At 36.7% G+C, this 27,816-nt stretch overlaps 3 protein-coding genes across 5 annotated transcripts; all 3 read left to right on the forward strand.

The window, feature by feature from the left end:
• The first annotated feature begins 62 nt into the window (after nt 1–62).
• On the forward strand, nt 63–7,379 carry LOC113061503 (zinc finger protein 143-like). 2 transcript variants are annotated; one of them, XM_026230658.1, is made up of 16 exons: nt 63–161; nt 1,946–2,061; nt 2,153–2,242; nt 2,473–2,568; nt 2,713–2,793; nt 3,153–3,337; nt 3,620–3,685; nt 3,791–3,907; nt 4,010–4,085; nt 4,176–4,301; nt 4,432–4,611; nt 4,754–4,981; nt 5,074–5,207; nt 5,390–5,545; nt 5,950–6,093; nt 7,030–7,379. In XM_026230658.1, the coding sequence occupies exons 2-16, from the start codon at nt 1,953–1,955 to the stop codon at nt 7,111–7,113; spliced, it is 1,872 nt and encodes a 623-aa protein (XP_026086443.1). In that variant the 5' UTR covers nt 63–161; nt 1,946–1,952; the 3' UTR covers nt 7,114–7,379. The 2 variants fall into 2 exon arrangements, with proteins under 2 accessions (XP_026086443.1, XP_026086444.1); XM_026230659.1 differs by having other exon boundaries at nt 2,485–2,568.
• Nucleotides 7,380–7,518: 139 nt separating this feature from the next.
• LOC113061504 (wee1-like protein kinase 1-A) lies at nt 7,519–13,164 on the forward strand. Of its 2 annotated transcripts, none has more exons than XM_026230660.1 (10): nt 7,519–9,027; nt 9,411–9,616; nt 9,939–10,008; nt 10,306–10,478; nt 10,586–10,854; nt 11,021–11,113; nt 11,211–11,296; nt 11,388–11,558; nt 11,683–11,828; nt 11,980–13,164. In XM_026230660.1, the coding sequence occupies exons 1-10, from the start codon at nt 8,554–8,556 to the stop codon at nt 12,134–12,136; spliced, it is 1,845 nt and encodes a 614-aa protein (XP_026086445.1). In that variant the 5' UTR covers nt 7,519–8,553; the 3' UTR covers nt 12,137–13,164. The 2 variants fall into 2 exon arrangements, with proteins under 2 accessions (XP_026086445.1, XP_026086446.1); XM_026230661.1 differs by having other exon boundaries at nt 9,942–10,008.
• A 581-nt stretch (nt 13,165–13,745) lies between these two features.
• LOC113061508 (switch-associated protein 70-like) lies at nt 13,746–27,599 on the forward strand. Its single transcript, XM_026230664.1, has 12 exons — nt 13,746–13,975; nt 14,611–14,751; nt 18,461–18,634; nt 19,133–19,360; nt 20,237–20,383; nt 20,558–20,666; nt 21,227–21,408; nt 23,692–23,799; nt 24,223–24,389; nt 26,065–26,263; nt 26,429–26,525; nt 26,883–27,599. Exons 1-12 carry the CDS (start codon nt 13,880–13,882, stop codon nt 26,999–27,001), a joined length of 1,767 nt encoding a protein of 588 aa, XP_026086449.1. The 5' UTR covers nt 13,746–13,879; the 3' UTR covers nt 27,002–27,599.
• The last annotated feature ends 217 nt before the right edge of the window (nt 27,600–27,816 follow it).

A 27,816-nucleotide genomic window follows, 5' to 3' on the forward strand; every position in this document is an offset into this window, starting at 1 on the left:
GAGCGCGGCGGTGGTCTGCTTCAGCCAATCACATATTCGTATTAAGGATCAGTTGGAGAAACGCTTCCTATATTCAGGTTCTGGGGTTGTATTTTCTACACAGCGTTTCCTGCCCTGGTGCATGGTGGTCGAACGAAGGGATTGTTGGAAAATTTTCGGAGGTTAGTATATAAATGTGTTTTTACCCAGTGTGCCTTGTTTCCTCAGACGCCGCTTAGCCTGAGAGTGCAGTGATGGAATTGTGGAGGAAGTCAATGTGGGATACAGAATGAAATAAACGAGTGAAAACGCATCGGAAGCGGTGTTTTATTTATTGAAGGCAGTTGGACTCGGGGTTGTAATCGGTTGAAACATTTAACGTTAGAATTCTGATTGTCAAGTTACCGCAGCAGCGACTTTAGTTTGGGCTAACGATCGGTGCTTTATGTTTAAACGCCTTTATAAGGCACAATATTGCTTTGTGTTACTTAGTATTGCATAGTAACATGAATCGCAACGGTGATTTTAGTATGTAAACATTAGGAAACGGCAGAGGTAAAACGCGAGCATTATTGTAGCATATTTGCTAACATGTGATGAACAGTTAGCATGACAGATGTCTTGTCAACTTGTACATCTAATAAATTGTGAGAAACTGTTGCCGGGCTCCATTTGAATCCCTGCCCAAATGTTTATATAATCCTAGTGTTATTATTATTATTTTTTTTTACAACGTTGTTTCCTAACTATTTGACTAAAATGGGCATTAGTGATGAAATGCCCGCGTTAACAGAGTATTTGCATGCGACACGTGCCGAATAGCAAAAAATATGAACTCTTTTTGCAGGAAGCTAACCAGTATATTCTACGGCAGGGAGTTTTAATATTTTCCTTTTTTGATTATAATTCTATAATACATATATACTTTTTGTGTTACTAGTACTTTTATTGTAAGTTTTGTGTGTGTGTGTGTGTTTATATATATATATATATATATATATATATATATATATATAAAATTGTAGTAATACATACATATTTTAGGATTCTAATAGTGACAAATTATAATAGAATCCTTTGGGGATCAGTGGTTAACTTTTTAATTCCTGACTATTAGGTATTGTAGTTATTGCTGGTATATATTTAATTTTATCACTACTAATTGAATAGATACTAAAATGTGTTTAATTGGTACAAGTAACATGATTACTATTGCTAGAAGAGTCTTAAGTGAACCATCACATCATGAGTCATAAGTATATGTTAAGTAAAAACGCAAGAAAAGAAAAAAAGTGAGATAAGAAATGTAACATAAAACTGAAAGAGAAACTAGTATCTACTGGAATTTAAATAGTATCTAAGAAATAATTTCTAGTTGTTTAAGTTATTAATTTAAATAGAAATGGTACCCAAACATTTTGACTACTAGTCAGTTGATTTCTGGACTAATATTGGAGTGCTACCAGTTGATTTCTGAATCACAATACACCGTTATAATACAACTATATAATGAATAAAGTATTTTTAAAATGTGAAAGTACTAGGACAAAAACAGATACTAGTTAGTCTTAAGAAATGCATAATAATGACTTGCTATAGGACAGAACATTAGCAAGTCACGCAAGAACAGTTCTAAACAATACTGGATTAGTAATAGTACTAGCATTAACTATATAAGATAATTCTTTTTAATATGTTTAAATCTTTAAAAACTGGGCCATACAGGAGGAGTACTAAAGCACAAAAGTCATAATTGATAACTAAGAATATAATATCCTGCCATATTTTCATTTTATGTTTGCAGTATGTCAAATTTATATTGTTAAAGTAGTTATTGGACTATCTGTCTCTCTTTTTTTTTTTTTTTTTAATAAAGAGTACTAAAAAACCCACCAATAAATCAAAGCCTTGATTGGCTATGGGTTTTAATAGTAAATCTTTAATGGCTGTTGGTTGGTTTGTACAGGAAGATCATGCTCTTAGCCCAGGTGAACCGGGACACCCAGGGTATGGAGTTTCAAAGTATGGATGGGGACCCACAGCAGGTCACCCTTTGCCTGACCGAGGCAGTAACAGTTGCAGGTGAGGTGGATGTGTATTAAATCTATACAGCAATATTATATTTTGTTCCTAGTGCAATGTTGACTCATAATGGCCATCTGTAATCACACAGATGACAGCATAGAGGGAATGGACACTGTGAGTTTGCAGGCTGTGACTCTGGTGGACGGCTCTACAGCATACATCCAGCATAGCCCTAAAGGTATTGTAACTGCACTAAGGTATTGTATATTCACTAATATATATACATCAGGTTGTTCGTTTGACTATTTCTATATAGACTATATTTGAGAAATAAAATACTAAGAAATGTTATTTGCTCGATTGAGGATGTCCTGCATTCCATTTATCATACAGCAAATATTGTGTAGTTACAAAACCTGCACAAATTTTACTGCTTGGTCACTTTTCAAATCTTACAGCATACAATAGTTTCTCTCACAGAAAATAAAATAATGGAAGGACAAGTGATTCAGCTGGAGGATGGATCTGCTGCTTATGTTCAGCACTTACCAATGTCTAAATCAGGTATTTAATATGGATTTAATTCTGATAGATGCAGCTTTATGATCAGTGACCGTCTTACTACGATAAGACTAGATAAGACATAGACAACTTCTGTGTTATAAAGACCATACAACATTTGCCTTTATGTTTTTAAACATTTCTTAGGTGGAGAAGGATTGAGACTGGAAGATGGGCAAGCTGTGGAACTGGAGGATGGAACAACTGCTTACATCCATGCACCCAAAGGTCTGTCTCTTAAAAATATATATATATTACTGTATATTGTGTATCATACAGACACTATATTCTTTTTAAGACATTACTTTTCAGCTTAAAGGAGTAGTTCACCCAAAAATGAAAAATTGCTCAGGCCATTCATGATGTAGATAAATTAGTTTTTTTCATCTGAAAACATTTGGAGAATTAATGTGTTTGTAATGAACGAATCCATTAAGGTGTTTTTAACTTCAAACTGCTTCTGGAGTCCTCTAACCATAATATATATATATATATATATATTATTAGTGCATTTTTGGGTGAACGATTCCTTTAAATGTTGTATTTGTTATCAAATGAGCAAATCTCCATGTATTTCATCTTTTTAGAATCATATGACCAGGGCGGTTTACAGGCTGTTCAGCTGGAGGATGGCACCACTGCATATATTCAACATATGCCTCCATCTAACACTATTTTGGCCATTCAGGCAGATGGTACTGTAGGAGACTTACAGACAGAGGGCACAATTGATGCTGAGACTATCAGTGTGCTGGAGCAATACTCTGTTAAGGTTAAGATCATTACCCTGTCACTTATTCTGTATTCATATTCCTCATTGTGTGTTCATATGGTTTAGTTCACCTATTCTTTGTGTTAATTCATAAATTAATGTTGAATGGAATGCTAAACCAATTAAACTTGTGTATATATACTTTATGTACTGTATATGAATCTCCTTTTTGTTAATTTGTATCACATTACTGTTCATGTTTAGAGAAAGCATTAAGTTTATGTAAATTTACCCTCAAATCCATAAAAAAATACTAATATATATATTTCATATCTTTTGCAGATGGAGGCCACAGAATGTAGTACTGGGTTACTTGGTAGAGGGGACTCTGATGGTGTGCATATGCAGGTACTGTCTCTACTGAAAACTATTTTCTGCATTTATTAAATACAGAATTTATAAAATGAATACTTTGCATGTTAATGAAGCAGTGACACACTTTTGTGTGCTCAGATTATACTGCAGGGTCAAGACAGCCAGTCAACTAAAGTCCAGCATGTTGGGGAAAAAGCCTTCAGATGTGAACATAAGGGATGTGGCAAACTCTACACTACTGCTCACCATCTGAAGGTGAAATCACGCAAGAGAGAAGACATACAGTACACATTTCACCGTGTTTGGATGTGTGCTTGGTCTCTGTATTAATTTATCCACTTCTGGAAATATTTTTAGGTACATGAAAGATGTCATACTGGGGATAAGCCATACACTTGTGAACAAATGGGTTGTGGCAAAAAGTTTGCAACGGGTAAAGACTTTTTAGAAAACATTTTTTTTTTCCTCCTCCAACATTTTTGCACATTCATTTCTTTTTTTTTTTTTCACTGCTGTTTTCAAGGGTATGGTCTCAAGAGTCACGTCCGAACACACACTGGAGAGAAACCGTATCGATGTCTGGAGCTTAACTGCTTCAAGTCTTTCAAAACCTCTGGAGACTTACAAAAACACACAAGAACACATACAGGTGTTTGTCATATTTACCTGCCTGTTATAATGGTTTCATCTAGTTTATAATATTACGTTGTCTATTATTTTAAAAATTTAGCTCTGTTTTTAAATTTGTGATTAATGTTGCATAACTGTTCATATTGTAGGCGAAAAACCATTTACATGTCCATTTGAAGGCTGTGGGAGATCTTTCACCACATCCAACATTCGTAAAGTTCACATCCGTACTCACACAGGCGAGAGGCCCTACTACTGCTCTGAACCCAGCTGTGGAAGGGCCTTTGCTAGTGCCACCAATTATAAAAACCACATGAGGATTCACACAGGTATTTGTCCTATTTGCTCTAACTGCTTCCAAAATCAAATTAAGCATACATTTCAAAGAAATCAGAAGCTTCGAAGTTGCAAGCGATATAGGTGTAATTTCACACTATAAGCTCAAAAGTATGTTTGTCTTATCATATTCAGGTGAGAAGCCGTACGTATGCACAGTTCCTGGCTGTGACAAGCGTTTCACTGAATATTCCAGCTTGTACAAGCACCATGTAGTTCATACACCCTGCAAACCCTACAACTGTAACCACTGTGGGAAGACGTATAAGCAGATTTCGACCTTAGCCATGCATAAACGGACAGCACACAATGACACCGAGCCCATAGAAGAGGAACAAGAAGCTTATTTTGAGCCTCCAGCAGGTCTGTTTACTTTGAGGTTGTCTGGCAACAAACAATGACCATCTTATATTGATTAACTAAAAATGTGAATTTTGAAATTGCATCTTTTTCAGAGGCCATTGATGACCCTGGGTTAATGTATACTCCAGCAGTAGTGGAAGATGACTCTGGGTCTGAGCAGGTGTCAGGATCAGAGGTCATGGGACAACAGCATGTGGCTCTCATATCTCAGGATGGCACACAACAGGTCAGTAATGACTTGCATACATGTAGACCACTCTATTGATCACACACAATATAATCAAGACCTATTTTATTTCATGCTTAAGTACTGTACTCAGACTTCATACTACTGTAATACAAGCTATTGGAAGGTAGTTGATCTGCAGTTATCTTCCAGGTAAATACTTATAGTCTTTTCCCTCTCAGATTCTGTCTCAAGCAGATATTCAGGCCATGGGAGGCACAATTACCATGGTAACACAAGAAGGAACCACCATAACCATCCCTGCACATGAAGCAATGCTTTCCTCAGGGGGAGCACATTCTGTTACTATGGTGTCCGCAGATGGTACAGAGGGACAGGTAAGTGTTGATACTGTATAGGGATAGTCCACCAAAAAATGAAAATTTTGTGATCACTTACTAGCCCTCATGTTGTTCCAAACCTGTATGAATGTCATCCTTCTGTGGAACTAAAGAAGATATTTTGTAGAATGTTGGTAATCAATTACCATTTCAGAATTCTGTTGCATTTTTTGTCCACATTATGAAAGACAGTGGGACACAAAACTGTGAAAATGTTTTGTTTATTTATATACAGGGTTGCAGTGACATGAGGACGAGTAAAATATGACCAATTTTTTGACAAACATGTTTTTTTATTGGCCCATCCCTTTTACTAGCTTGTGTTCTACCGCGGAACTCCTTTATATAACTAAATACACACACGTTGAGCTTATTATGTAAAATGTTTATTTGTGTTTTAGGTGGCTATTGTAACGCCAGATATGTCTGGGTACCAGACAGAAGAGGGGGAGCTCATACAAGATCAGGAACAGCATGTTGTTTCCACAAGCCCACACCCAGTCACGCTGCTGGCTACTTCTAACGGCACACACATAGCTGTGCAGGTATAGAACATATACACAAACGTCATGGACTCTTCCTCTCACAGTCACATTAACATGCACAGTTGGGAGGGGTTGCAAAACTTAAATCATGTGTTTACTTTGCCTGAGAGTAAATAATAAAATGCAGTTAATGCCGTAAACCTTCCAAGCTCCATTTAGGGTGGGAACATGCAATTATTCTCAAAAGACTGTGTTTGGGGCTTGCAACTTATTTCCATTAGGTGCGTGTTTTTAGGATTCGTGTTAATGATGTAGGTCCCAACTGAATTGGTATTATGGTTCTGTAGGTCTTACATTTGGAAACTTTTGAACGAAAATTTGCTTCGATCCGCATCTCGGCATGATATAAGTTATATTAAACTAGGCCAGATCAAATGTAAAAAAAAGTTTACTTTTTTCCACTTAAAAAAAAAAGAAGGGCATTTTACACCGAAGCAAAAATCTTTTTGTCTTCTGATGACTTAATGTGCATAAATGTGATTTACAGTTTTATGGAGCATTGAGAGAAAATGAGTGCAGAATGGATGTGACCATAAACTTTAAATGTATCTGTCACCAGTTTTATGCTCTAATGAATAAAAATTCTAGCTTATAAATAACACGTTTAATGTGATAATAGTTAAAATCAGTAGCAGAAAATAATATAATAATTATGATTAGTCATTGTATCACTTGTCTTTATTTTGCACTAATGGAGAACTAATTGAGCGAACTGGTCTAGTCAAATCAACAATGTATTGATCTTTACACCGACGTGCCTTTCATTTCTGATTAATGTGGCCTCATTGCCAACAAAGGGGAAGTGTCTTGTTTTCTAGAAAAGGGAAGCCTGTGTTAGGTTTTGGGTACCATTGACCAAAACAATTTTGAAATTTCTCGTTGAACTGCATCTGTAAACATGTTTTTTTTTTTTTTTTTCACTTTTTCCCCTCTTAGCTCAGTGATCAGCCCTCTCTAGAAGAAGCCATCAGAATAGCATCAAGAATACAGCAAGGAGAAACCCCTGGCATGGACGATTAACTCACATTGTAAAACTTATCACTGTGAACTAAACTTCTCAAGGATTGATGTGTTGTGAGTGAGTATGTATGCAAGTCTGGGTATTGAAATTTGTCAAGGATCATAGTTTTTCATAATGCTAATAGCTATATACCAAGAAGATATTTTTGTGTGGATATGTACATAACTGTTTTAAAAGTAGTTTTTTTCTGTATATATTTGATTATGCTATTTTTTGCAAGCTGTTAAGAAAAGGTCTACAATTATGATTAAAAAAAGAAAAAAAATTAATTGTATTGTATTCTTTAACTTAAAAAAAAAAAATTAAACTGATTAGCATTCAATTCATATTTACCATATACACAATGGGTACTTTCCAGACATGGTGGGCTTTATGTACAATATACTAAGTGACTGGAAAGTCTGTTAATATGTTTATGTAAAAAAAAAAATCAATAATGAAACTTACAGACTCGTTACGTGATTGCTATTGTTAACGGATTGCCTGCAATTCTACTGTAGAACCTCTGCAATCAAAACAAACCCATGTGGCTAATTTACACAACCATGAACACACACACACAAAAAAAGCATTAATCTCATCAAATATAATGTCATGTTATTCATTTAATGTGTTCCTTTGTCACAAAGAACGGATCACATTGTGTCATAATGAAAGCCGATCAAGATCAACTCCAAGATCAAACGAGACTGTTACACATATGAAAGAAACGCACTCGCGCCAAATTGATGTCACAGCCCTTCTTGCGCACTTCGAGGGAGGGACTTGCGGACGCACAGCTCCTCCCATCTTTTAAACTTTGGAAGTCGGCACTCATTGGAACATTCCACGTCACATGACCAACGGTCGCGGGAAGACTTTGACCACGCTTGTTGGTGGGAGGAGTAGCTCGCCATTCAAAATAGTTTTGTAAACACTATTGTCTTAAACGTTGCTGTTTTGGATGCTTTGACATGTTGTGAGAGTTTGACCTTTTAGTTCGGCGTCTCCTATATCCCTTAATTATTATTAGGATTCTTTTTTTCAAGTTCTTTAGATATCAGTTGGAAGTTTGTGGAGCAGCCATTTTTTTCATTTGAAACGTCGCCGTGGACACTGGTTAATACGATTACGACGTCTTTCGGATTTTATGCGACTACACCGAGCTCGTTTGGACTTGTCACGGACATATCGTTCAGCGAGAGAAGATATTTTACTCTGATAATTTAACAGACTGTTTTTCTTTCGGAACAATTTGGGAATCACATTGCCGTTTTTCAAGACCGTTCATCAGCGCTCGGGTTGTTGCATTGCAAGACCCGTAATAGATATGTTTATCTAGACCACATCATCTCTGCCTGATTTTTCAGCCAGTTAGGCTGTGTTTTATAGTTTTAAACTACTTGCTTTGTTTGTTTGTTTGTTTGTTTTTTTACAAAAACTGAACTTTTGCCTAAAAGATGAATTTCGTTACACGGAGGCACGGCAAGTCTCCAAATATTAAACCCGTTCGCCAGAAGTTGCAGTTTTCGGCCAGTGATGGTGAAGAAGACGTCATTGAAGATCCGAACAACAGCACCGGGGCCGAGTCGGGCTTCACGGAGTTGGACTCCCCGGTATCCGTGAGGCGCAGCAGCGGTAAGAGGCCGGAGGACATGGGCGGCGGCAGCAGTCCTCTCAGCCGAACCAGAGACGACGACGAGTCCTGGGATGAAGAGGGCTTCGGATCACCTTCTCGCGCAAAACACGATTTTTACATGAAACGCTCTCCGTCGCCACGAAAAAGTCCCCAGGCTTACGACAGTTCACCTGAGAGGAGTTACATTCATGATGACATGGAAGGATCCAGCTCTCCTGTCCCGGACTGTCCTGACACACCACCCCATAAAACCTTCAGAAAACTCCGTCTGTTTGACACCCCTCACACCCCAAAGGTACGTATTCACTGATAGACAAAATTCGAAATTGTATTTGGTGTGAATATAGAATTGTATTTTTATATTTTGTTTACGTTTGTATTATTAGCCCACCCCACCCCAAGTTGTTATTTTTCGAAAACTAAGTTATTATTTAAAAAGGCAGTCCTGAGCCTTAACCAGTTGGATGAGTTCACCTAAAGACTGACCCAGATACTGGACGAAAGTTGTGTAACACCAGTGAATCAGTCTATTGATACCAGCACATCATTACATCATCTGAAATGTGTAATGTTAGGGCTTTCCCCTGTTTTTGTGTCTTGACTTGAGACCTGTTCTTCTGCTGTGATGTTTGCTTCAGGAATGCAATTAGTTAATTATGCATATCATTGTATCTACAGAGCTTACTGTCTAAGGCCAGGACGATGGTATCGACGGAACGGAGAGTCGCCCTGTTTTCTAATGTGGATTCCACCAGCAAAGCCTGTCTGGACGCAAGACGAAACCAGACACCCCTAGTAAACATCAACCCCTTCACACCAGACTCCATTCTGATGCAGTCATCGACACTACAAAGAAATAACAGGAAACGAGCACACTGGAATGAGTATGTTGACCATAGTTCAAACATGTCTTTTCTAGCATCTCCTCATGCTTTTTTCATAAACAAGTTAACCTCTAGTTTACGGACCGCCGTTAAGTAGTTTTAATAGAATGAAACACTCGGCCCATCTTGGACAGGTGTGGCACAGGTTTGCAGGACTGAATGGTCGTTAAATCCGTTTCCTAATTATGTTCGAAGACAAAAAGTTGGCGAGGAACCAGCCCCTCGTGTTCGCTCACTCACCGCGCCATGTGCTTAGTCAGGCCTCTCTGCTGCCCCTAGTGTTTGATGTCTGTATTTACATCCTTTTTTATAATGTCTTTAGCAGCTCATGTGGGGAGGACATGGATGCAAGTGATCCTGAGATAGAGGATGAGCTCATTCCTCCCTCAAAGGTAAAATTTAATTAATTATAATTATGAATTACTTTTATTGACTATTAGTTTTATGTACGTTTTTATCTAATGAACCACTTAACTTTTTTGACTGAAGCTGAAATTGACTGCTTTTTAAATCAGACTTTGGACTTTTTGCATGTCAAAGATTCTGTTTGGATGTTAATATTAGTTTATAGCCAGGATTTTAAGCTTTGCAGTACTTTTATTGTGTCAGGAATTTGAAAGCACCCCTAGTTACTCTAGTTAAGTATTGCTTTATTTTCATGTTTAATTAAAACAGATTTTTTTCCACAGAGGATAACTATGATGGAGAATAACATGATGTCCAGATACGCGTCTGAATTCCATGAGCTGGAGAAGATTGGTTCTGGAGAGTTTGGTTCTGTTTTCAAATGTGTCAAGAGGTTGGACGGCTGTATCTATGCCATCAAACGTTCTAAAAAGCCCCTGGCAGGCTCTGTGGATGAGTGAGTGAACAAGATTTTTTGAATACTATTCTATACCTCATAACACCAGCTGTTGAATGGAGATTCTTATTGCTTTTTATTTATTCCTATGATTTCTACCGCAATAGGCAAAATGCACTTCGTGAGGTATATGCACATGCAGTTCTTGGACAGCACCCCCACGTCGTGAGGTATTATTCTGCTTGGGCAGAAGATGACCACATGCTGATCCAGAATGAGTACTGCAATGGAGGAACCCTGTCTGATGTTATTGCTGAGAACAATAGACGCTTACACTTCCTGTCTGAGATGGACCTGAAGGATCTGTTGCTGCAAGTCTCTCGTGGACTCAAGTACATCCATTCTACAGCACTTGTTCACATGGATATCAAGCCAAGTATGTATATACTCATTATACCCTTTAAAATATATTTTTGATGTATTTTGGAGTTATAGTCTCTCTCTCTCTCTCTCTCTCTCTCTCTCTCTCTCTCTCTCTCTCTCTCTCTCTCTCTCTCTCTCTCTCTCAATATATAGATAGTAATTCTTTTTTTTTTTTTCAGGTAATATATTCATTTCACGCAAACCTGTTGCCACTGTAGAGGAATTTGAAGATGAAGAAGATGGTCCCATCACAAGTGTAGTTTACAAAATAGGTAAGATACAAAAATTGCATCCCCAGATGATGGTAAAGTTTTATCAAGATTTGGCTGTATGAACTGGGCAAGATTTTGACAGTAATGTATCTACTAGGTGATCTAGGTCATGTTACAACGGTGACCAGTCCACAAGTCGAAGAAGGTGACAGCAGATACCTGGCAAATGAAATTCTTCAAGAGGTAAGCACTTTTATTCATACTTGGTCTTAAAGAAATTCCTTGCAGGTCAAAGTTTTTTGTCATGTACTAATTTTGCTGTTAATGCCTTCAGGACTACAGCAACCTGAAAAAGGCAGACATATTTGCCCTGGCTCTGACTGTAGTCAGTACCTCTGGAGCAGAGCCCCTTCCCACCAATGGGGAAAATTGGCATAAAATCCGACAGGGCATCCTGCCCCATATCCCACAATTGCTTTCTCAGGAATTTTTAAGCTTATTAAAGGTAGGGTTTCTACTACAAAGAATTAATTATATAAACTTCTCTCTTAGTGCTTTCAGTTTTGCCAGAACTGCATTGATTGGGGTGTTGAACGTTTGATTAAAATGTGCATATATCCTCCTGACAGCTTATGATCCATCCTGACCCGACACGGCGACCCTCAACCTCTGACCTTATCAGACATCCCGTTCTTCTGACTGCTTCTAGAATGAGTGCTGACCAGCTGCGTGTAGAGCTCAACGCTGAGAGATTCAAGAACGCACTTCTGCAGAAGTAAGTGATATATTCTTCCATTTACATGGACTGATTTCAGGCTTAATTTTGAAGTATTTTACTTATTAAAAAATGGTATTGTTGGAAAATGTACTTTTTATTTTATTTTATTTTTTTAACTGAAATAAGAGGTCTGATTTTCGTTTCTCAGGGAGCTAAAGAAAGCTCAGATGGCAAAGGCTGCAGCAGAAGAGATGGTTCTGTCCACAGACCGTGTTCTTACACGTTCAACAGTCCAATCCAGCTCCAGAACTTCTCGACTCGTCGGGAAAAAGATGAACCGTTCCGTTAGTCTCACTATTTACTGAACTGAACCTAAAGACAAAGGAGATGACCAGTCCTAAGTGGGAACTACAGTGGTGCTTATCAAAGACTTGGGGACACAGACAGTTTTGTCTGTAGCCAGAAGGAGGACACGGACTGTTTTGTGACTTACAGTGCTTATACTATTTGGTACAAGTACCATTGTCTTTACTGAAGCTTGGGATCCTTCTGCATTGTATTGGCACTCTGAATACATAATGCAGATCTGGATTACCATTTAGGTTTGTTTTCTCAAAATCTCTTGACAAATTTGCCTTAAGACTTTTAGTATAGTTATGCCTTCCAAATCTTTGCTTTAAGTTCCATAGGTAAGGATCAAAATGGTCTCCCTGCACTTGCTTTCTCAGAGGTGCAGTGTTGCTCTTTACCAAATGGGAGATGTGTGCCCCTATTGAGCCCTGTTATGTGAATGTACCAGATCAAAGATTTGTGCACCTTACTGCCTGTGATAAATGCCTGTTGGGCCACAGAAGTTGGGGCTCGAGTTAGATTGCCATTAAATGAGCACTTTGGAGGCAATGGTGAGCTTGCCACAAAAAAACCTGCTGCTATTCATGTTCGTCTGTATCCAGTTAGGGTTGGAAGATTTTTTTTTTTCTTTACTTTTAAATCATTTTATCCATCCAAACAAGCTATATTTCATAATCTCATCATCATAATAGATTTTGTGCTCCAGTAACTGTTTCCTTTTTAAATCCTCCCATTTCTTTTTTTTTTTTTTTTTACTTTGTCCAGTCTTGAATTTAACCATGTGATAAACCAAGCCTAAAACTGGAAGCAAGCGATGATTTAAATGTATACATGCTTTCTAAATCTCCAACCCTGTTTGTAGCATTAAAACAATCTTTGTCCGGTTCAACTGATGTCCTTTAGTTAATAATGTATAATTCTGACTTTTGTGTTACTTCAACTACATAGATGGGGTACTGTTTAGATTTGGTCTTGTTAATACTAAAAAACTTCATTTTGTCTTTAAATCCGTTCATTTTAATAAACTGTTTTCACATAAAAATGCCTAGTATGATTTATATAAACTTCAATAGTATGCCAATTTGCAGTTACTTTAGAGTGAAGAGCTGAGGGGGATTTTTTTCTTATTCTTTTGAGTAGTTTGTTTTGAGTAGTTAATTCCATTGATCTGTTGACACAAAAAATGTAAATGTACTATAAAAACAAACTGTAAGTTTCAGAACTAAACTTTTTCGTTAGTCTAAAAAAAAATGACAGGTTGTGTAATGTACCACTTTGGCAACATTATTGTAAGAACCGCCTCCACAGATGAAGATCAACGCCTGCTTCTACGTCACTAGCTGTTTATATCATTCCAATAACGTTAGACGTTTCCAAGTATATATATATATATATATATATATATAAGGCAGTTCATTATCCATGCTCAAGCAACTTGCTGTTTCTATGGCTACGTTACCCTCTGGCGAATATTTGCGGTTACTGAAACCTTTGTAAACACAGTTGAAATACAAATGTTACGTACACATCTATTTTAGTTTGTGGGAGGTTTATAATTGGCAGCCTGGCAAATGCTTTGATGTCATAAATTCCTGCCATATCCTTCTGCAGCACGCGCTCATCGCTGAGTGGTGCTCGAACCGCGAGATCAGTTCTGGTTCTAAGGTCACGTGACCGCTCTATTGTAAAACCTCTTGAGAATACAGTTCACATCTACTGCGACGCAAGCCAATAGTCCGGAGGCACTACTTCTGAAAATGGGACTAAGGGATGAGCTCCTCAAGGCAATATGGCATGCTTTCACATCCCTGGATGTGGATAAAAGTGGGAAAGTGTCTAAGTCACAACTGAAGGTTTGTTTTTGCCACTGATTTAACTTTGTTGTTCTATTAAAATCGGGTACTTTAGAGTAAACGCTGTTCCAGTGACTCATTGCAGGAAATTCTTAAGAGTTTTAAATAATGTGTGAATCACACTAGCTGCACTGACTGTAAAAGTAAAATTGTTTCAAGTTACTTTTTGTTTCTTTGGAATTTGAAACTCTATAGTTTGTTTCGAAAATTAAAAACGTTATAAAGTTCTAGTGGAACTGAGAATTCTGCTTCTGGTCTCTGAGTGTATAGTGTGTTACGGATGAGGTATTATGTAATATATAACTGCAACCCGAATAATTAAAAACCTTTAGTTATTTTCTAATCCTTCCCGAACCTTCTTATTTAAATACATTCAGATGAAATGGAAGAGTTTTGTTTGGCAAATTAAGCTGATTATATCAATACTAATGGTAGCAATATATAAGGGATAGTTGTATGATGTAATATCAGGATGCAGGTTCTTCCAAAAATATAGTGGAGACACAAAGTGATTGAGTGCTACAATGATATTCTACTAAAAATCACTACTTCATAAGTGCTTAAGCACTGACTTATATGATGATTATTGTTATTATTGGATATGTTTTGGTGTTACATTTATTGATGTCTTTCAGGTGCTTTCCCATAATCTGTGTACAGTGATGAAGATCCCTCATGATCCTGTAGCTCTAGAGGAACACTTTAGAGATGATGATGATGGTCCTGTTTCCAATCAGGGATACATGCCTTACCTGAACAGGTTCATTCTGGACAAGGTGAGCACATTTGTCATTGTCCAAATAGGACTTTTTGGCAGTTTGACTTGACAAAATATTTGGATTTCCATCTTTTTTGGATCTTAGTCTGGATAAAATGTGTGCAGACTGTAACTGATAGAGTGAAAAATGTTTTTGAGGACCATTCTTATATACAGCATGTGGTTTTAAATGCTGAGCTTTATATTTTATCACAAATGCTGTAAAAATTTTTATGGATGTTAATTTTCTTATGTGAAAATTTGACATCCTCATGGTTCACTAACCCCAATTTGACTAAACAACTTGTTCATTTACTGTAGATATTTACTGAACATAATGAAAGGCCTCCAGACACGTTAATTTGTTTCTTTTGTGAGAGAATGATGTTGAAAGTAAAAAGAATTGCTTTCTTTGTAATTTCTCATTTTCTTGTGCAAAAAGGAAACAGATGGATGGAAGAGATTTCACAATGCACCACAAAGTATTACGTTCTTGTGTTCATGCAAAAACTATTAGTCACTGAAAGGTATTATAAGCAATGTAGAATTGCAATGTAAAAATTCCGACAATGGAAAGGCAAATTATACCTTTTGCCTATTCTATGTTTGTCTGAGGTCTCCTGTTTTAGTTGACCTCTGGTCACACTTTTGCTTTTAATTGTATAGTTGTATGAGTGATCAAACACACACTCTACCTTGCAGCAAAGAGACCAACCTTTCCTCTTTTTCTGCCTTCCATTTTGACTCTCAGCCAAGTAAATTAACTTGTGGTCAGAGGAAGAAAACAATTTACAGTGCTTTACTTGGTTTTACACTTATACATTCACACACCCATAGTCATTGACTTCTGTCTGAGATAGTGCAGTAGCAGCTTAGTCACACATATTACTTCTCATTTTACAACGATGAATGATTGTGATTTTTTTTTTTTTTTTTTTTGGTAAATTATGCCCCACATTCCCTTCCTTGATTCCAGGAATGCATTTTCTGTAAAATGCTCTGATATTAATTGAGGAACAAAAGCTTCTAGACCCATTCTCAAGCACAACCCTCAAAATAGAGTGACACTATCAAACGCCTAATGCATTGTGGTCCACTGTTGCTAATACATTGTTACGCTCCAGTATAACATGCTGTGACCAGATGATCAGAGATCAAAATGAGTTTGTTTCCCAGCTATGTTTTACTTGAGACGATGGTAAGTTGATGGTTAAAGAAAATCATACACTATCTTTTAAATGTTTGGGCTCAGTAAATTTTTTATGAATATTAATTCATTAAATTAATACTTTTATTCAAATTATTTGAAAAAAGTGACAATAAATTTTTACAGATAATTTCCAGTTTTAAATGAATGCAGTTATTTTGAACAAAGAATACTGAAAAAAAAAATAATGTGACACCTAACACTGGAATAATGGCTTCTGAAAATTCAGCTGTGCCATCACATGAATAAATTACATTTTAAAATTAATATTTCACAATATAATTTTTTTTACTGTATTTTGTGATTAAATAAATTCAGCCTTTGTTAGCATAAGAGACTTCTTTTAAAGACATTCAAAAAAACTTAACGACCACAAATGTTTCTACAGTAGTTTACATAATTTAATTCTTACTGGTCAGTCGCAGCAGTCTACAGTTATGTATATATGGTTATGTTTCAGTAAAGATCACTAAAGTATATAATTCACTGTTGTCCCAGGCAATTAACTTGTTACATGTGCTAGTTTAAAGGGGTGGTTGATCAGCTTTTTTTGAAGGCTTGATTTGTTTTTATACGGTGCAGTGTTACATGTCCATGTTTACTAAAAAAAACATTATTTTCATATATTTTATCTTTATTCTACACTGCTGTTTCTGTTCTCATCAAAACAGTTCTACAGTGTTCTATAAGGCCCCTCCCTCAGAAACACGCAGTCGGGCTCAGATTGGTTAGCTGGCCCAGTGTGTTGTGATTCGCTAACCGTCTAGTGCACACTATCAGGAAACATCAGGCCCCCTTACCATTAAGGGTAGCTGCATGTTCCCAGTGGTAGGGTTTATGTAAGAATCGGGGTTTGTGAAGTCACAAACCCAGGAAGAAGCTTGTTTTGGTCTCTACCTGCCTTTTTTTGTAGTCCTTAAATATCATTTCAGTATCTACCTTTGCATAGAACTTGGGCATTGTAACTTTGCAGCCGTTGTTTATGCTCTAACAGCAACATTACACACTAACTAAAGCTAAAAGAGTGAAATCATAATCAATCACTCCTTTAATGTATCACTCAGCAGAAACTTTCTTCTTGCAAAATAAAATACTTTGAAGTTTAAACTCAAATCAGTCCATTTAATTATTTTCTAAGTAACTGTGTTAAGTAGGATAGTATACGGATAACTATATGAAATAGTTGATTGTGTAATGTGACTTCTAGCTCACAATATTCAGTGTGTGCCATTCGATTATACATGTAGGTCTTCCAAAGCTAGAGATATTCACTCAGAAAACTGATTGCATTGACTAGCTATCAGAATCCATGCTGTCTTGCTCATCCCAAACACTTCGTACAGTAAAACTATAATACTTTCTCACCCTCATGACCCCTTACAGTCAGGGAAACCATAAAGCAGTTATTCACAGGCATGATAAAGTCTATTTATGAATGAGATAGAGCCCAAGCTCCACTGAATACAAATGAACAGCTCCATCTGGAGAAGAACAGAGGCTCCACTGGTCACTCAGGTCTCCACAAGGCTCTTATTGTGAGTCTCCCGGAGAAACCCTGGGCACGATGGGAGGTGCATGTGAGCAAGGGATGAAGTCAGGATCATATACTTGTCAAGAGGAGCTGCCATTTCCAAATAAACATACTTACACCACTGCAACTGAGACGGCGCTCAAGTTGGTGGATTACAGTGACAGTGATTCATGGGAGTTGTCTGGTCTCTTTTGTTCCTAACATTACTCCAGCAGGACTATAAATAGTGTCATAAATAGCTACAAAAGGTCATTTGAGTAGTTCAGCTTCTCCTCGTATTTTGGTTTTAATGTATGAGTTTGTAGCAGTGAATTAATAAGATCTCAGTTTAAGTCAGCTGTGGGCTTAAGCTGTCGATTACCAACTTATTAGATGAAATCTGCACATTTTCTGTGCTTCTTTCTATATAAAATATGTGGAATTCTGTTGAACTGATTGAAATTTGATTTGATTTGATTTTTTCATTGGAGCTGAAAGAATAAATTGCACACAATCTCTGATAAAACCAAACATGCAACATTTTCAAACAGCAGCTGTTAAAATTAAAATGATTAAAATGGTTATTATTTTTAAATCTTATCTTATTCTTTGTCAGTAATATTTAGAGGCATTTTGATTCATATTAAATAATAACTGTAACATGTGCTAGAGTAGACTAGCTTCCGTTAGCTTTTGTCAGATGTTTTGCAGTTTCCCAACAAAATGTTCAGCACTAGTCAGATAGGCACTGGATTTAAAACTGTGCCCAGAACTCCCCAAAAGTATCCATGGGAACTCTAGTTAAGTACTGGGGGAAAAACATGTCTTATTTGCAGTGTTGTGTGTGCCTTGAATAGGTTTCAGGCCTTCTTTCCACTTGTAAACCAGAATCAGGACATTTTGTTCATTCTGATCTGTGCATCAAATCTAATTAGAGTTGTTTGGAATCTACACATTGTTTTTGCATTTCTCAGTTCGATAAAGTCTCACGGGGACATTTATTTTCTGCAGGTCCAGGACAACTTTGACCGAATGGATTTTAACAGGATGTGCTGGACTCTGTGTGCCAGAAAAAACCTCAACAGAAATCACCTGCTTATCTCAAATGATGATGCATTTAAGATCTGGTGCATTTTCAACTTCCTCTCTGAGGATAAATATCCGTTGGTCATGGTGTCAGAGGAGGTGAGAAGGATTAATTCTGCAACAAAATTGTACAAAAAAGGAAGTAGGCAGCTTGGTAAAAACATTTGTAAAGCAATGCAAATGTACATGTACATTAATAGTGTAGTTCCCATTTCTAATCTCCCATGATATCTTTATGGAAATAAGATTTGTATTCTTTGGTACTTGGTACTTCTGTTTTACACACTTCTGTCTTCCATTCTTGTTATGATTGTGATCAATCTTTAAAAAAGGAAGTTGTCAGCTTTCTGTTATTACGTCAGTGTAATATGTCTTTACTTATCAGAGAGAAAGAACAATATCAAGATTATTATAGTCGTTCTTAGTGAAATCAATATAGTCCTTCAGTCATGACTTTTTTCGGTGGGTGGTGGATGGGGCTGAATGTGTTGTTGCACAAGAACAACTTGCATCTAACAACAAACATTTGCAGTTGTTTTAAGGCCATGAAAATACATGCCGTTTTCACATATTTAAATGTATGCTGTCACCCCTCAGATAGAGTACTTCCTTCGTAAGCTAACAGAAGCCATGGGTGGCAGCTGGATCGAGGAAAAGTTTGAAGAATACAAGCTCCAGCTGAGCGGCAAGCAGCAGTCTCTGAACGTGTGGGAGCTGATTGAGTTGGTGGGTATGGGTCACTTCAGTAAGGGCATGGACCGCCAGACCCTCTCCATGGGCATTAATGAAGTGTTCCAGGAACTCATTCTGGATATGCTCAAACAGGTAAGAGGAGTATACATTTTCTCCTGTATTAAAGAAAATGTATAGAGTATACACTTACAAACAGGGTCCAAAATGTACTTTTTGACATGCCTCCCAATTTTCCTGCAGTCATTATTCTAGACTTCAGTGTCACACGATCCTTTAGAAATCATTTTAATATGTTGATTTGGTGAACAAGAAACATTTCTTATTTTCATCAATGTTGGATATAGTTGTGATGCTTAATATTTTTTGTGGATACCAATAGATTTTCTGTATGTGAATATATGAGAAGAATTGTGGATTCGTTTTTTCAGCACATTCTTTTTAATGAACTGGGCAAATCTGGATTGATCTAACCACAATGTTTCATTGTACCCACCCAGTTGTTGTCAAACCTGTTACCCATTTCCTCATGCTTAAGAAAGTAGGTCATACCTGGATGTAGCCTATGCAGTAGACATCCGCTAATAATGACCTTTTAGTAGACTGACGTCAGCCATGATATCAGCTACCTGTGTTTTGAAGTCAGTATGTTTTGGAGATCCGAGGGCAGTGTGAATAAAGCACACTGGCATCAGAGTTGTTTCCTGCTTTGAATGAGAGAGCCAAGGCCAGCTGTGCAGGGGCAGTCAGGATCAGATACAGACTAACATAGTCATATGAAATTGATGCTTAAACAGGATGCAATATTTACATGGGTGAAAAGTGCATTTAGCATTAATGAGGCCTTAGGAAAAAAAAGGAAATGTGAGTCAGCATGCAGGATCCAGATTTTTAGCACTTGTAGCAGTGATACAGAAGGACTCGTAGATCATTTGAGGAGCAGAAATCATCGTTGTTTCCACCAGCAGGAAACTGAAATGCAATGTGACCAGTTTCTTTGACCTGTTTCAGGGTTACTTGATGAAAAAGGGCCACAAAAGGAAGAACTGGACTGAACGGTGGTTCCTGTTGAAGCCCAACTTAATTTCATACTATGCTAGTGAAGATCTCACAGAAAAGAAAGGAGAAATACTACTAGATGAAAACTGTTGTGTTGAGGTAAGGGCTGATCAAAGATGAGCGGTGATTTATTCTAAATAATATTTCAGCTTGCCTTTTACTGTAAGTAATGCTTTGGTAATGTTTTATGGTTTTAATTTGTATGGTGACATCATTCTCATGATCGCCTTTCCTTTTCCTCTTATTGTGATGACCTCACACATTCATGTGCAGTCCTTACCTGATAAAGAGGGGAAAAGGTGCCTTTTCTACGTCAAGTGCTCTGACAAAAGCTATGAAATAAGTGCCTCCGATAAGAAGAAAAAACAAGAGTGGATTCAAGGTGAAATTTGACTCATTTTGATGACTCATTATTGTGACTTTGACAGAAAAGAAAAATAGATACTGCCAGTCAAAAGTGATCACACTGAGTTTACATTTACTCATTTTAATTAATAAATTTTTCATTTCAAACATTTTGATTAAAATATTAATGTTTAAATAGTTCAAATTTATTTAGTACTTCGGGGTGGCGACTTTAAAGAAGCAAAATATATTAAAAAACACACACATTGTAAGTCACAACATAATTTGCAAACTTCCATTTGTCATTTCATAATTCTGATGACGTTAGTTCTATATTAATTTCGACTATTGTTCAAAAATTTGGAAAATATTTCTAATAAGGAACATTTGGCTAAATTTAAGACTGGTGAGAACATTTTTAATGTTTTTGAAAGAAGTCTCTCGTGCATATTATTTATTATTATTATTTAAAATAACTGTTTTCTATTTAAATTCTAATTATTTTTTTTACCCAGTGTTAAGTATTCTATATATACTGGATATATAGTGTTATGTACATACTAAAGTATACAACTTCTGTCCTTTCTGTCCACTTAGCTATTCAGACTTGCATCACACTCCTGAAGGTGGGACGTCCAACTCCACACCACGAAGCACGGCAAAAGCGGCGAGAGTTACGACAGAAACAACAAGCTGAGCAGGAAGAACTGGAGCTGAGGATGAAAGAGCTGCAGACGGCCAATGAGAACAAACAGAGAGAGCTGGAAGCCTTGAGGAAGGTCTGTAGTGTTCTGCAACAACAGCTGCTGAGCTTCCAATCTCTCTGTTTCTAGCAACTTACACAAACAAATGTCTCTCTCAGGCCTTTTACTGTCACATTGTTCCTTCTACATTTTACTATACAAAATATGGCTGTTGCTCCATGATTAAAAAACAACCAAAAATCCATACAAGATGTGTCCATGTCTGAAAAATCAGATTTTGGCTACTATTAATAGACTTGTAGAAAGACTGATAATTACTCATGCATGTGTAAATGGCAACACAGCGGCTTGCATTTAAAAAGAAAAGCAAGTTCTGTTGGTATTAGAACAGAACTACAAACATGCCTCCAGCACTGCAGTTTAATGAGTGAAACAGAAACTGTGTCTGTTGCCACACTGACCATTCAGGAGCCCGTGGTGGCTCTTTGTAATCTCTCTCTGTTATTCATGAATTCTGATTTCACTGAAACTTTCACCTTTGATTTCAAGTACCGCCTTCTCTATTCAGGTCCTCTTACAGAAACCTTTCTGCAGAAGTTGTCTCATGCTATGGCCTGTACTGAAAGCTGAAATTAGATTAGCTCAAGTGTATGGTTTCACACCCAATATAGAGATGTGGATTGAGCATGTAGGTGTGAGAGTTGGGGGTTGGGTGTTTAACCCTTCTTAACCTTCTTTCATTTAGTTCTCGTTATCCTGATTATCTTTTCTGGTTGATTGTTTTAATATTGTTAAATCGGAGTTTAGCCAGACTTATCCCCAACAAGCTTTTTCATAGAAAAAAAGTGGATTTAAATCAGTAAAATAAGCCTGACCATGTGTCATACTGTGCACATTGGTCAACCTACAAAGATTTGTGAGATTTTAATGGTTCAGCACTCAGATGTTGAATAGTGTGCAGGAAAGGGTATTTGAAAATCTGGAATATGAGGGTGCAAAAAAAATCTAAATACAGAGAAAATCACCTTTGAAGTTATCCGAATGAATACATAGCAATGAATATTACTAATCAAAAATTAAGTTTTGATATATTTAAAGTAGGAAATTTACAAAATATCTTTATGGAACACGATCTTTACTTAATATCCTAATGATTTTTTTGCATAAAAATCGAAATTTTGACCCATACTATTTTTTTTTTTTTTATTACTTTTACTAAAAATATACCCCAGTGAGTTAAGGATCACACACACACACATATATATTTATATACGGGCACCGAAGCATAAATGGCTGCCCACTGCTCCATGTGTGTGTTCACTGCTGTGTGTGTGCACTTTGGATGGGTTAAATGCAGAGCACCAATTCTGAGTATGGGTCACCATACTTGGATGTAGATCATTTCACTTTTTCTATAAATATAATTGTAAAAGTGACGTGACACACACACACACACACACACACACACAAATATATATATATATATAGACAGATAGATAGATACTTCTTTATTCTGCTTACTTCTTTATTATTGTTTCTAGGTCTATAAATTCAGACAAAAACACATTTAAACTTTGTTAATATACATATATTTTTTTAAAGCATTATGCAGCAACCATAATAAACAAGTTAAAAACATTTAAATAAAATTAAAATATGCTTGACTTAATTTGTTGTTAATTATCTTATATTATATATATATATATATATATATATATATATATATATATATATATATATATATATATATATATATATATATATATATATATATAACATTAAAAAACATTAAAATGTGTGTAAATTTATGTACATGTTTTTTTTTTTTTTTTTTTTGATGAATTGGACTGAATAGTTCAGGAAAAGCAGCAAATAAATGTCATTTAAAACTTATTTCTTGGCATAAAAATATTAGACTACTTTAATCTTTACTGTTTAAAGGAGTATGCCATAATATCTTCCATTATCTAAAAGCTTTTAAAAATAATCTTACTGAAAAGTCAGCTGATGGCTGAGTAGAGTAAATTACACACAACACAATATTATTTCAAAGAAAACCAGTCTGACACAGTAAATATAGTGTTCACTGGGAACAATCATTTGATTAACGGTGATGACAAGTTCTCATTGTCTGATCTCATTGTGTCTGAACTGTTGTCTGAATGGAGAACAGTCCAGCATTGATGTTTCAGTGCCTCTGTCCCTGTCCTCTAATGCATAGCAGGACAATAAGTGCCTGGGGAGAGAGCCGGAGTCCCAAACCATGAGGAGTTCATACTAAAACAATACCTGCCCTGTCACTCAGTCAGATTTCTGTCTGATTTCTTTACAAATGAAGAAAGTGTTTGTGTTGCACAGAAACTGGAGGAGGCTGCAGTCAATGCTGCAGAAGAAGAATGTAGACGTCTGCAGACCCAGAACGAGCTGCAGGATCTTTACCGGGTGGAAATGGAGAAAGAGAAAATGGTACAGTAGTTGTTTGCTATTTAAACTTGGTTGGCGACTGTTTGGCTATTATATTGTTAACATGCTTTTAGCACTGACTGTTTTATATCCTTTGATTATTATGTTCAGAGAGATTCTGACCATTAAGATTCTGGATAACTTCAGTTCCACAGGTCCATATTTGGAATATTACAGGAAGTACGCTGCAGCATAAGTTCTGCTTTCTACAGTTATAACTGGAAACATGGAAGCACAAAATGTGCACACAGTCACACACAATGCACACACACACTCTTTTTTTTTTTAAAGGGACAGTTACCTAAAAATAAAATTTGTCGTCGTTAATCATTCTTATGTAGGTCCAATATTCTTTTGACCATTGAAACATTCTTTGAAATATCTGTTCTGCAGAATAAAGAAAGTCCATTTATATATATGTTTTAGGTACGGCAGCAAATGGAGGAACAGGTGGCTCAAAAGTCCAGCGAGTTAGAGCAGTACCTGAAGCGCGTACGTGAGCTGGAGAACATGTACCAACACTTAGAAGGAGCATTGGAGGAGGAAAGACAGGCCAGACAAGATGAGGAAACTGTCAGAAAACTACAGGCCAGGTAAATATATTTCAGTCATGACAACTCAGAATAGTTTTCGCATATTAATGGATATGATAATGTTAATGGATTTGGTATTGGTGCATTATATCTGCTATGCATGCTGCTGCTGCCAAAAGATACACTGACACAGACACACTGCTGTGAGCATAAAGACTGCACGATAAATTGCATGCAATACTTAATGCACATCTTGTCAGTAAAGCTGGTTCTGTAAACAGCGGTAAATCTCCACCACCTGCGCGCTTTCACATGGAGCAGCATTTACTACACCGAGCCATTGTTTACTGACAAGCTGCGCAAAACCACGATCATAACGGTTTTTGTGCAGCATTAAATATCGCATGCGATTTATCGTGCAGCCCTAGTGAGCATGTAAGATACAGTATGCTGCTGCTGCATTGAATAGGCATACGTAAATCCTGTTGCAGATCTAGACAGGTGGAACTGGGGGAGGTGGATGCTTTCTGAGAAGGACCAGCTTATAGCAAACACTGAACCAGACTGTATTAATAATCACATGCATTTATATGGCTGGATATTAGCATTAAAAATATAGGATTTTTCAAAAGTTATCAAAAAGTATATATATATATATATATATATATATATATATATATATATATATATATATATATATATAATGTGTGTGTGTGTGTGTGTACTGTTCTGTATGGAAAAAAATCCATCTTTCTTATTCAGTTTAATAATTCACATACATTTAAATGACTGAATATTAATTAATATAATGATCATGACCCAGTCTGACTCTTCCAAGCCTGTTTGTTCAGATCCTCACTGTAGTGCATGTTAGAATAAGGTTTAAGCTGTAGCCTGATCTGGCCTGCAGTGGCAAAGCAACATTTTATCATACTATATACACACAGCTGCGGCACGACAAAACCTTTAAAGAAAGATCATGTGACACCAGGAATGGGTCAGCCTACAAAAGGCTGTCCATTTCCTTGTAATGTGGGAAGTTCGAGTAGCGTCACAAACACGAGGATGTCTGAGATGTCTGTTCAAGTCTGCAGTTCCTGTTCCCTGTCTCACCCCACGAAACCCAGCTCTCTTCCTGTGCTTGTGCTGACCATTCGCCAGCTCATCACTTTACCCAAACTCACACAATCAGCTCTATTAACAGCATGTGAATTCCCCTCATTTATATGGAGTCTATAATTCAGAACTGGGTTGTGAAAGTTTTATTTTTATTCCAAAAAAACTCCTGAATTTGAATTAAGAGAGCAAACAGGATTCAGAATTGTAGGCAAGAAAGCAGAATTAAAAGAAATGTTTCTTGAGCAGCTTCTTGTTCCTTATTAGATGGTTTTGTGAAGCAGCATGTAACACTGAAGATTGGAGTAATGATGTTAAATTGAGAGTTGCTACAGGAATAAATGTTGAAATGTTGAATTTTGCACAACAACGGTACTGGCACGGGCAGTACTAGCTCATTCACACACTACGATCATTTACGATCTTTTTCTGAGGCGCAACTGTAACACAAGGGCTTGTGACATATAGGATTTCCAATTTCCTACTGCCACTTTTCTCTCTGTCTCTACTGCCCTTCTAATAGAGATCTAAAAAAAGCTTGTACGGAAAAATAAATAAAAAGTAATATAATATGACAGTGTTATTTAAATGTGAGAATGTGCATCTTTATCTGCTGCAGGCTGCTGGAGGAGGAGGTAACCAAGCGCTCCGAGCTGGAGCAGATACACCTCTATCAACAGCAGACCATTTCCCAGACTCAGGCAGAGAAACTGGAGCTGGAACGAGAACAGCTGACGAAGGAGAGCGCTTTGCAGTCTGCCATGCAGCAGCTCCAGCAGCTTGAGGCTGAAAGACAGGGTGCACTGGAGCAATATGAGGTAAGACGCTAGAACAAAATAGCTGGAGGCTAGTTATGCTTGTGGTTATAAGTTGTGCTGAAAAAAGTTCCTGTGTAGAGTGCCATCAAGTGTCTGAATAGAGCAATGTGAGGTATTACTACTTCTGATGTTAAGATTGTGATTGTATTTGTTTTATTTGAACAGGAGGTGATGAAAAAACTAGCAGATGCCGCTAATAACACAAAGAGCTGGAAGGACAAGGTGTCTTATCATGAAGGGCTCATACGGCTCATTCAGCCAGGTGACATCCTTTTCTGTACTCTTTAATTAAAAATGCAAGGGTTTACATTTTTTATTTTAACATGTATATACAAGCATCTAATCGTTTTACATATGGCTATTTTTAGATTCAGCCTTTTTTACATCATACATCATAAAATATATGTATATACATATATTTTTTATTATTATTAATAGTGTTGTATAATGTATTATATAATGATTATTATTATTTACTGACCATCTAATACCATTAAAAATGCAGTTGACTGAATTGAATAATTTCTTTTTATTCTAATTTATGAGAATGTTTGGATAAAAGTCTGCTGAATAAATTAATATCCATACTTTATTTATCATGTATGTTTTGTCTTTTCAGGTCCCAAGCACCCTCAGAAAATCACGAACTGGGGACCTGCAGCATTCACAGAGACAGAGCTGAGTCTGAGAGAGAAAGACTGGCAGGACAAGAAAACCAGGCCTGCTACGTCCCAGTAGTGTTTTCCGTCTGCAGATCTGCTGTCCTGTCAATACACGTTACTGTAGATATAATCACTATACTGTAAATACTACTGCCACACTAAAACTGTTGGCCACTTGACTTACACGGAGTAAAGCTGAGTCTGGACTCATCTGAAGAATTGTCTCACCATTCCAGTCTTCATGTAACATTCCAGTGTCCTTTGCTTTGATGATTTTATACATTTTTTTTTGTATGATGTTAATACATCTTGTGAATGTATACATTTTGGTGCATTTCCACCAAAGTAATGGCAGATGTTTCAGCCCCATAGTTCGAGTTTTAATATATATATATATATTTTTTAATAGTAACTAACCTATCTGACCAAGTAGTGTATATATACATACATTGCATTTTCATCTCTAATTTAGTATTTGAAAGTATTAAAAATGTCAGTTTTACATTTTAAATAGTAATAAATCATTCAAAGAGGCATGACTGCAGTATGAACTAATTTATATGCTCAATTTATTAACACATTTGTGTTTTACCTACATTTTACATATCCCCCAACCATGATTGTAAAGCTCTTTGGTTGTACAACAATACACAATAAAGCGCTATATAAATGCATCATTCATTGGTTCGTTCATTTCTTTCCATTTATTTAGAGCCAAAACCAAACGTAGCGGAGTAATTTTGTTGAGCGCGTGGAAGGTGATAGCGGTTTAACGGCCACTAGAGGTCAACAGAGCGCCGTATTTACAAGCTGTCTTTAAGCTGGTGTAGAAATAGTTGGGATATTGGGATAACTTAAAATAGGTTTAAAAGGAATATGGCTATCTATTGA

This window comes from Carassius auratus, chromosome 43 (assembly GCF_003368295.1).
Source record: "Carassius auratus strain Wakin chromosome 43, ASM336829v1, whole genome shotgun sequence".
NCBI classification, from domain to species: Eukaryota; Metazoa; Chordata; class Actinopteri; order Cypriniformes; family Cyprinidae; genus Carassius; species Carassius auratus.

Bases quoted from the DNA above. Each gene is read 5' to 3' on its own strand.
- LOC113061508 (XM_026230664.1), top strand. From the start codon at position 13,880: ATGGGACTAAGGGATGAGCTCCTCAAGGCAATATGGCATGCTTTCACA. The intron at 13,976-14,610 runs GTTTGTTTTTGC...GATGTCTTTCAG, and splicing joins TGTCTAAGTCACAACTGAAG to GTGCTTTCCCATAATCTGTG. The intron at 20,384-20,557 runs GTAAGGGCTGAT...ATTCATGTGCAG, and splicing joins ATGAAAACTGTTGTGTTGAG to TCCTTACCTGATAAAGAGGG.
- LOC113061503 (XM_026230658.1), top strand. From the start codon at position 1,953: ATGCTCTTAGCCCAGGTGAACCGGGACACCCAGGGTATGGAGTTTCAA. The intron at 2,794-3,152 runs GTCTGTCTCTTA...TCATCTTTTTAG, and splicing joins TTACATCCATGCACCCAAAG to AATCATATGACCAGGGCGGT. The intron at 6,094-7,029 runs GTATAGAACATA...TTCCCCTCTTAG, and splicing joins GCACACACATAGCTGTGCAG to CTCAGTGATCAGCCCTCTCT.
- LOC113061504 (XM_026230660.1), top strand. From the start codon at position 8,554: ATGAATTTCGTTACACGGAGGCACGGCAAGTCTCCAAATATTAAACCC. The intron at 9,028-9,410 runs GTACGTATTCAC...TTGTATCTACAG, and splicing joins ACACCCCTCACACCCCAAAG to AGCTTACTGTCTAAGGCCAG. The intron at 10,855-11,020 runs GTATGTATATAC...TTTTTTTTTCAG, and splicing joins TCACATGGATATCAAGCCAA to GTAATATATTCATTTCACGC.